Source organism: Galeopterus variegatus, unplaced genomic scaffold (assembly GCF_000696425.1).
Source record: "Galeopterus variegatus unplaced genomic scaffold, G_variegatus-3.0.2 Scaffold2519, whole genome shotgun sequence".
NCBI lineage: Eukaryota > Metazoa > Chordata > Mammalia > Dermoptera > Cynocephalidae > Galeopterus > Galeopterus variegatus.
In genome coordinates, this window is record NW_007728630.1 from 278572 (window position 1) to 289350 (window position 10779).

At 34.5% G+C, this 10779-nt stretch overlaps 1 protein-coding gene across 1 annotated transcript in view; it reads right to left on the minus strand.

The window, feature by feature from the left end:
• Nucleotides 1-2335, minus strand: part of SYBU (syntabulin (syntaxin-interacting)) — a 56848-nt gene extending 54513 nt beyond the window's left edge. Inside the window, exon 1 of the mRNA XM_008582099.1 lies at nt 2137-2335. Within this exon, the coding sequence (XP_008580321.1) occupies nt 2137-2206 (70 nt within the window). The 5' untranslated portion in view covers nt 2207-2335. The remainder of the gene's footprint in view (nt 1-2136) is intronic.
• Nucleotides 2336-10779: the final 8444 nt, after the last annotated feature.

Below are 10779 nucleotides of genomic sequence, written 5' to 3' on the forward strand. Positions count from 1 at the left end.
ACAAAATGTGGTTGTTTTGTTTATCCATTTGCACTAAGGCAAGATGTTAACAATAGGGGAAGCTGCAAGTAGTAATGGTGAGGGGTATATGGGAACTCTATACTCTCCACCCAATTTTTTTAATACACCTAAAATTGCTAAAAAAAAAAAAATTATTTTAAAGTGTGTTAAATTCATACAACAGAAAGTTATTCAACCATAAAAAGGAATAAAAAGGAATGAAGTACTGATACATGCTACATGGATATACCCTGAAAACATTATTACAAGTGAAAGAAGCCAAACACAAAAGGCCACATAGTGTATAATTCCATTTGTGTGAGATATCTGGAATAGGCAAATCCATACAGACAGTGAGTAAATTAGTACTTGCCAGGGACTGGAGGTAAGGGGGCATGGAGAGGGACTGCTAACGGGCATGGGGTTCCTTTTGGGGGGTGATAAAAATTTTTTGGAATTGGATAACGGTGATGTTGGCACAACAGTTTGAACAGACTAAAAACCACTAAACTGTGTACTTTAAAGGGGTGAATTTATGGTATGTGAATTATATCTCAATTAAAAAAAATGACAACTGAGTTGGAGGAGGGAGAGTGGCAGTCCTGGTCCTTGGGTAGAGCACATTACGTAATGGTTTTATTTCTTGGCTATAATTGTGTGAATTTAACTCATTGTGCTCTCTTAAACATTGAGCGTACCCAATACTAGCTGCACAATCCCCATCTTCCTCTTTTCTATGTTGTCCTTACTTCCCCATTGTGTATCATTCCCTTTCTTTCTCATATTATTCCAAAGCAAAAAACTATTAGCAAATTCATCATGACTAACATTTATCTGGTTCCATTAGGAGACAAAGGATTTCCTTTTCACATAGTTGAAGTTTTGCTTTGAGATGACTTCTTTTTCACATAGTTTAAGTTTTGCTTTGAGATGAAATGACATTCTGTTTGGTTGACAAAAAACAAGATGAAGAATAATTCATTATGATACACTGTGTACATCAATTATTCAGGAAGAACAAAAGCAGACAGAGATGCTAGCATTCAACAGAAGAGGACACAGGACCAACCCTTGGCCCCCTCAAAACAAAACCACCTGTAGCTCCTTGAATAGTAATGTTATCACCAAACAAAAACTAGAAAAGAAATGTAAGGGATGAGAACTTGTGCAACCCGTTAATCTGTCTTTTCAGGCTTATAAATATTCGTATGCATAGTATAACTGTGAATGTTAAAATAAAGGATGAAATATTGGGAGGTTGTCTCCCCATGCCAATGCTAATGTTCTTTTACTTTAAAGTTATCACTTTAGATTTTTAAAAATTATATTTGTTTATATACTGTATGTATATTTCTGGGATACAAAATATTTATTTACATACTGTAGATTCTGAGAATTGACCTTTTCTGATGCTTGTGACATTTCATTCATTGCAATAATTATCTCCATTTCATCTTTTATCTCCTAATATTTTTTAATTATTGAACATCTATACGTATATATACATGTAACAACATATTCATATTTAAATCTCTAGAAGAAAATAACTAAGTTAGCAAGTATGACCAACTTCATAGATTGGCATCAAGATAACCTATTCTTTTTATAAATTGTGGCTGATTTAGGTGACCAAGTAATGTCTTAGTATAATTTAAGCTAGAATTAAATCTGTTAGGTCACCCAGCTTGTATTTCTTCAACTTTGTTCTTTTTAAAAATTTGTTCATAATGAATACCATTACAGAAAATATTCCACTCTCCTTCCCACCTCCTTTATTTATTTATTTATTTATTTATTTATTTATTTATTTATTTATTTATTTATTTATTTATTTATTTATTTATTTATTTATTTATTTATTTACCTGGAAGTGTTTAATCCACCTCCTTTAAAAATGATGTTTTTGGGCTGGCTGTTTAGCTCAGTTGGTTAGAGTGTGATGTTATAACACCAAGGTCAAGGGTTTGGATCCCCATATTGGCCAGCTTCCTATCCCCCCACCCCCAAAGCTGATGTGTCTGGGTACTGGGTACAATACTAGTGACCTCTGACTTGATAGACAGGTGTTCTGTTTCAAATGTGAAATCACTCCAGCCATATTGCTCTGGTAAATGCATGGAGAGTAAGTACACTGACCTGGCTTTACAAGGCCTGACTTTGATTCCTTCTTATATCGAGCTGACTGGATGCTTCCCTCACCAACCATTCCAATCGTGCATTTCTTTCTGGTGAAGTCTTCATCACTTCCAGGACAAAAGCCAGTGGGGCTGTTCCCAGCATCTGAGGGCGTCTTCACAGGAGATACTGACTGGCTGCTAGGACATCCTGTGTCATCTAGAAGACAGAAATTGATAAGTGGTTAATGATGACGAGGAAATCAGTGATGGTACAGATAAGCCACGCAGCGTGCCATGCACGCACACACACGCACACATGCGCTCACACACCTACTCTGCTTATGAGGCCCCAGGTTAACTGCTGTGGATGACTTTCCTTTTATTTCTCTGTATTTTGGCCACTCATCTTACCCAAGAAAATACCAACTATGTTGAGAGAATATTTTAAGGCAAAACTTCACAAACTTTTTGATCACAAATATTTCTGTAATGTTCATCTTGTCAAAACTTAAAAGATATGTCTGTTTTAACAGTTCATGTAGTATAATTTTGGGTCATATCCATCCATAGATTTATGTATAATATTAGTAATAAAATGTTCACCAGAACAACTCAGGATCACTAATGTGACCTTTTCAGAGTTGTTTATGTTAGGAAAATAAACTTACTTGAATATTATTGACCACACCCAGTTTTTGATCAGTTGGCCTGCCAATCGGTTAATAGAGTTTGATAGATAAGACATTTGGCTTTAGGAGTTCAAGGAAGCAGAAGGAAGTGATCCAGTTTTATCATACACACTCAACCAAAAATACATCAATCAGGTATATTGCTGTCTGGAGTAAACTGGTAAATGAAAACTGATATTCAAAGTAGAAATGTTCCCTTAACTTTACAGTTACAGAATATTACAAGGGTCATTATTTCAAGTTAATATGCATGATATGAAGTGACCTGTGTAGACGCTTATTAAGCAAATGGGAAAGTCATACTGTTGACTTCTATAAATGCTTTCCATATTTATTAAAATATTTATTATGGATGGTTAGTTCATTTATACTTTGATGAGAAGAATTGTGTCTAAAGAATTGGAATGTAAAGTCAAATCAATATTACTTAAAAACGGTCTACTCAAACTGAACAGCTAGTAGTAAATTTTCATTACTAAGTAATTCTCTACTATATAGAAATATTTTGATGCCAGAGTCACTTTAGTAACTAATTAGACAAAAGAATGAATAAGACTTTTATTACTAATAACTTCTAGGACTTTAAGGGAACTAAAATAATTTGCCATCTATTAAGGGCTATCTTAAAACTCTATAGCTTGAATAAAGATAGAAACAGAAGTAGACCTGAATAAAATGACTGATTGTCTAAATTAAGATGACTAGTATCTGTGTAAAAAAGAATTGCCATTGCATCATTTTTGACCTTTATTTCATTTTTTATGATGAAATATCCCAGTTCCCGGAACAAAGAGAACTCGGCACTAATAAAACGATTTATTTCACTTGATATCCTTTTTTGACTTTTGGACATAGGACCTTCATGGTTCATTTCTGGAAGTGAATGTTTTTTAGTATACTCTTCACATATGCCGTCTTCACTTTTCTTTTTTTTTTTTTTGATAGTCATAAGGTTTTTTTATTTTCACTATTTTTCTCCCTTTTTTATTATGAATATTCATGAGATGCAAAGCTAATCCATGCTGAATTCTTCCTGAACTCCTGAAGAAACCCTGGCCTTAATTACAGAGTGATGAGGACCACTCTTGGCTGCCACTGCTCAGCTAATTTCATCACTTACTGTCCCTGCCTTTCTCTCACATTTGCACGTCCCATGCTTCCAACCAAAGAAATCTGAGCTCCTCTCTAAAGGTGCAAAGCTGCTAATTACTTAGCCAGATTCCAGCAATTCCACAAGGCTCAACAGGTCTGCACATCGCCTCAGCAGAGTCTTTCTTTCTGGATTCCTATCCCAAAGCAGATAAACTCAAATAAATGAGGTCTACTCCTTCAAAATCAAATATTGCCTTTAAAATTATTTCCTTATGAGTAGGTTCCATAAATTACTTCTTTTGAAAGAGAGATGGCTCAAATAAATAAAGATGCATGCTTCAAAATGTCTACCCTAAAAAAGTCATTTTTCTTGAAAACTCTGACTCAAAGAGATAAAATTAAACAATTTCTAGTACAAAGAAACTGTATGGAGAAACACAGCCAAAATTATACTTTAAATAAATATAAAGCAAATGTGTTTTGTTTGGATCTATAACTATTTTGCTGGAGTCAGATGAGAAAGGATATGTGCACACCATGTTTTCAGTACTAGCAATTTCAAGGACTAGGTGCTAGCGTCTGGTTAAGACTTGGGAACTGAAATTATTTAGAGTGGTTGTGATATGGAAAGGTAGTAGCAATTTTTCACCTGGCATATGTGCCTCACATCAATATTTATATCTCTAGGGGCAAGGAATAAGAAAATAAACACCCAAATAAATCTTGAACTTTAGGTACCTCTTAGAGCATTTGAATCACTACCCAAACATCTCTTAACTGTGCACTATTGTGCTTCATATTGGGGGGGGAAAAATTGGAATGGTCTTTCATTGGTCAAAAGAATGTATATCAAGTCCTGGTACTGGATCAGCCCACAGGCATTGTACCCAGTACCTACGTTGATGGAGCTTATAAATAAGCCAAAAGGAGTTGGATGTACATCACCCACCATGCACAGTTCTTGTAAATTGTCAAGTCTGTTAAAATAAAACTATACCCAAGAAAATCAGTGAGTTATCAGAAAAGCCTGGAACATTGGCCTGTTTTGTTTAATGCAACCAACCAACACTAATAAAGGAATCTAGTTTGGAAAGGGCAGGACCATTCATTTTCCTATGACAGAGGGCACACTTTAAATTATGCAAAGTAAGACCCAGCAAAGTCCTAGAGCTTCATGTGCCAGAGTAATCTGGTCACCTGTGGCCCCTGAGGTATTTTCCTGTGTGTTGCACAGAAGAAGTGATCATCTTTCAACACGTTTTGTTTACACTCCTTCCCTGCTTTCCCACTCCCCTCTCTTTCTCTTCATGGCCTCATTAGAAGTTGACCACCAGTCTGGATGAAGATAACCCTCTTTTACAAAATACTATATAAAATATTCTTAGTTCACATTTGAGCTTCTAAGAATAGTGAAGCCAAGCTGATGTTCTTCAGTTGTTCATATCTAATCTTACTATCTGGTAAACTACATGTGAATCATGCACATATTAAAGAGAATTATTTATTAAACCTGCTTCAGTTAAGCTTCTTGAGTGTTGAGTGTGCCTTCTGTTTCCTGCCGCTACCCTGATGGCTAAATTTGCCCTATAGAATCTATATACTTATAAACATGATATTTATAATGCTAGCTTTTATAAGTTATGTTAATATAAAGAAATTATCAGTGACAACAATTTCTAATATGACACCATGAGAAAATTGTTTCTGGGTAGAAAATGGCACAAATCCTGAATGATCTACCTAAAAAATGTTGGATGTTTCAAATTTCCAGAAGAATGCCTAAGAAATGTAAGAACATTTCAGTCTGGTTTTGCCATAAAGGAAGCCTTGCTCCAAGGCTTTAGAAAAAGGATGTAGAGGATCATTGGTCTATTGGAAAGAGAGTAATTTAAAACATGTTCATACATACAGACACACGGAGTTCTTCCATCGTTGAGCTTTTACATTTCGGTCTCTATTCTTTCTCTGTTATTCATGGAAGTATAACTTTAAAAAGAAACAGGACCACTTTACATGTTTTACACAGTGTGATCCATTTGAACATTTGGGATGATTTCCTTTTGGAGTCAACAATTTTAAATCCCACTTAGACAGTCCAGGACAGCCCCTGGAGGAACTCAGGTAAAAGTGACCTTCATCAAGGCCACATCTAAATGACCACCTGCTACAGTGAAGGAGACTAATTTACATTTCCTCATCAATTTATATTAAGAAATAGGTTCTTTTGTTGTTTTCTTGTTTATTTGCTTAGAATTTGTCAACACACAGAATTAAGGGTAATAGAATGAATTATTCACAGATCCAGGAACCTCTGGAAGTTGTGGCCTATCTAAAGTATTGTGAGAAATATACCTACTGAATAGTCTCCAAATTACTGTTAAGGAAAAAATAAGATTCTAAAGTCTACAAAGACAGATGGGAGAAACAGACAACTTATAATTTTGTAGCCTGGATGTTATTAAACAAATTAATTTTTAAATCTATTTTCCTCTCTCTTTACATTACAAGCTCTCTGAGAACATGAGATATAGTTAATTGTATGATTACCCACTTATAGTTCTGAAAAAACATGTGTTTAACTACCTTTAAAATAATTCGGATCTTATTTTAAATACACTAAAAATATCTTGCACAATTAAAGAAAATCTGTTGAGATTGTTAAAATTTTAACTTAATTTTTTTATTATAAAAAGTAATAATTATCTTCGTGGGAAATTTAGAGTGCAGAATAGTGTAAAGAAGTAAAGAAAAAAATAAAGGGATTATATTTTCCCATAACTGCATTACCCAGAAAAAAATTAACTACTTGGCACTTTTGTTAGTCTTTTTTATTTACTTTTTCAACGAATATGGTTTCTTGCTTGCTTGCTTTTTGGTTTATCAAAATTTCAACATATATTATAGACAGTTTCATTACTCTGTCATTGAAAATTTCTCCCTGGGATTTGTTAGGTTAGAAAGAAAAAAGATATTAAAGACTAACAGGAGCCAACACAAAGGGGCCACTGTATCTCCTAAGTATGTACAGTTATTATGTGTCAATTAAAAACTAAAAAAATGTTTAAAAACCTTCTGAATTTCCAAGAGAGAGTGAGAGACAGGGAGAAAGAAAGAGAGGAGGGGGGAGAGAGAGAGAGAGAATGAGAGAGAGAGAGAGAGAGAGAGAGAGAGAGAGAGAGAGAGAGGGAGAAAGAGAGAGAGGGGGGGGAAGAGAGAGAGAGAGAGTGAGAGAGAGAGAGAGAGAGCGAGAGAGAGAGAGAGAGAGAGGGAGAAAGAGAGAGAGGGGGGGGAAGAGAGAGAGAGAGAGTGAGAGAGAGAGAGAGAGAGCGAGAGAGAGAGAGAGAGAGAGAGAGAGAGAGAGAGGTTCCCTGTTATCCAGGAACCAATTATTTATATTGAAAATTGGCAATTAAAAGGAAAAAAAGAATTATCATATCTACTGAGTGTAAAAACTGTTTCTACTTATATACAAACTGTTATTTCAGTGTCACCAAAATCTTCATTGGTATTGGAAAGTTCTTTACAGGATCATTCTGGTTAATGCAAGTAGACAGAATCATAGAAATGGAAATTTACTATTTCACAAACTCTGATGACATAATTTATTTAGGCAACAAACATAACAAATGAAACCATTAGACAAAAGACTAATGGAGAGTTTACAGGGGAGACATCAGAACTCACCCATCGGTACCCACTGAAGATTCTTAGCATCGCCCCCTATGGGACAACAGGCATTAACTACCTTCTGATGGGATGTGAGATAAAGCACACAGCACTCCCTAGGAAGTATTCTTGCCACAAAAAAATTGCCCCCAAATCTAATCAAGGCGTTTAAACCTTTAAGTGTCCATCTCCTAAAATATAGAGAGAATAATGAGTTAAGTCAGGGGTTGGGAAACTGCAGCTGCCAGATCTGGTCGGCTGCCCGTTTTTGTAAATAAGGTGTCAGTGGAGCACAGTCATGACCAATCCTTAACATATTGTCTATGGTGGCTTTCAAGCTACAATGGCAGAGTTGAATAGTGCCACAGAGGCTGTCTGGCCAGTAGAGTTGACAGTATTTACTATCTGACCCTTTATAGGAAAAGTCTGTTGACTTCTGAGTTAAATGCTATCTTGAGAAAGAAAACAGACACTTCTGAGACAATTGGGGCTACTTTAATGTTCTCTACCATACCAGGGAATTATGTGAATTGTCTTAGTAATTAAAATACCACTATGACTATATAAGAAAATCTGAAATTTTTTTTAAGAAATGCATGCAGAGGTACGTAGATAGACATGAAATGACATGATGTCTGGAGATTTGCTTTAAAATGCTTCAGCAAAGGAATAAGAAAAAACAAAAAAAGGGGAAGATATAGTAAATGTAGCAGTATCTTGCTATCATCTAATCTGGATAATGTGAATCAGCAGCATATGAGGGTTCAATGAACTATTTTCCCTGCTTTTTAGTATGTTTTTAGAAGTTTAAAAATGTTTAATTTCTTGAAAACACTATCTTTGTACCTATTTAAAATAGATACAAACACAGCATTTTAAAGACCAATTCCTCTTGTACAGTATTGTAGATTATTTCCATTTTCCACTATTATTAAAGTTGCTTTAATAACACATTCTATAGATATATCTTTGGTCAAATTTTTGATTATCTCACAGAATGTGTCTCATGAAATTACTAAACTTTTTGAGAAGTTTGAGACAACTTATTTTCCTACTATTGTACGAGTACCCCACTTATTAATTTCCTGCCAGTATTGAATATTATTTTGTTTGCATTTTTTCAAGTTAATAATTAAAAAAGTATTTTTCAAGTGTCAATTTGCATGCATTTAATTATTAGTGAGGCACAAGGTCCTCCACACATTTATTGGCCTTTTTTACTTATTCTGTGAATTGCTCATGTCCTTTGATAATTTTTCTATTTAGGTATTTAGGCTTTCTTATTGGTCTGTAAGAAATCCTTTTATATGAAAGGCATTAACTCTTCGTCACGTTTCACCCAGTTTGTTCTTTGCTTTTGACTTTGTAATGTTTTTGACATTCAAATCTTTTTCAATTCTGTTATATATCTCCATATGGTCCTTTGTGATTTCTTCCAATGTTTTTATTCCTAGAATGTCCTCTTTTACTCCAAGATCAATTAAATATTTACCTATACATATCTATAGTTTCGCTTTTCATTTAAATTAAATCCACTTGGAATTTACTTTAAAATGTAATGTGGGGCCGGCCCCATGGCTCACTCGGGAGAGTGTTGCGCTGGTAGCGAGGCTGCAGGTTCGTGTCCTATATAGGGATGGCCGGTGCGCTCACTGGCTGAGCATAGTGTGGGCGACACCAAGCCAAGAGTTACGATCCCCTTACTGGCCAGAAAAAATGAATAAATAAAATAAAATAAAATGTAATGTGAAGGTTAGATGCTAGCTTATTATTATTGTTGTAATTTTTAGGAAATCTACCCTTTCCACATTAATTTGCAATGCTTTTATGATTAAAATTTGAAAGCAATCATTACATAATTCATTGACATTTTGAAATATTAGGAATATCTAAAGAGTGTGTATGTTATAAAATTTCCTGACATTTAACAAAAGTGCCTAACAACCAGTGCCATAAAACACATTTGGTGGCAATTATGATGACCAAATCCCTACTTAAATCTCCTTGCACTGACTACACATAAGAATAAAACACAGGTTCTAAAGATTACAAATAAAATATTTCTACAAAGTTCAAGAAGCATTGCTAAAATTTCTGGTTCCCTTTTGAATTTAGATCTCAGAGGCTTATTGGTTTTCCTAAACATTGAACTAAAAAACTAGAAGACACATTCAAAAATAACATCATGCAGAGGAAAACATGCTTTTTATTTTTTTACCGTAATGTCTTGAAACATTCAGTTATGGTTTGATGCTACTCAATGTTCAGTTGCATAATTTGAGGGAAAAATCATTTCTATTTTAAGGAAACATTACTTTAAGCTATATGGAAATCTAGTTGATTCTCATGAATAACAGACGCATTTACGGACTACTTATTCATGCATTTAATAAATATTTATTATCAACTACGTACCAGACACGGCTATTATTATTATTATTACTGCTGCAGAAACTGGCATGTTTGAAGATAGTTTGATGGAGACATAAAATGTCACAGCTAAACTCACAGTTAATCTGAACCATGTGAAATTCTTACTACACACCATTTATATGCACTGAGAGGATGTAGGTAGAGTAAGAAAACTAACATTTATTAAGTGCCTACCATGTGGCAAGCATACTAATTTTTATCATATAATTTTAATAATATGTAATCTTATAGTTGGGAAAACTGAGACTTGGAAAGGTTAGGAATTTCACAGTCACCTAGTTACTAAGGAAGTGATTCAGGATTCAAACTCAGGTTTGTCTGACTCTAAAAGTCTGTTTTTACACTACCATAAGCTAGTTGTTTTCTAAAATTTTCTACTTATGTTGGTTCCAAGAGGAAACATCAGCAATTCTGGGAATGCCCAAATTAAAAACAGGCAAAGAAAGCTGCTAGAAAGAAGCCATCCCATAATAAGCAGACCACAAAAATTTGAGGCAAGAAACTCTTTATAGTTGTTTCCAGTGTTCTCGTTTCAACACGTGTAGCCATATAAAATGCATGCCATTCAGATAATTTTGCATTCTAGGTTTTCAATAGCAAGATTGAGTTTCTATTCCTTCATTCATTTTAGCATTTTTTTGGAGTGAGAACTCACAAATCTACAAGGCTCTAAATTGATTTTTCTTCAGTATTATACAATATGTCACTAACCAGTGGCCAATGCTGAAGTGTAGGAATCTCATCCATCCATCCATCCCTCTATCCATCCATCCATTTATTCT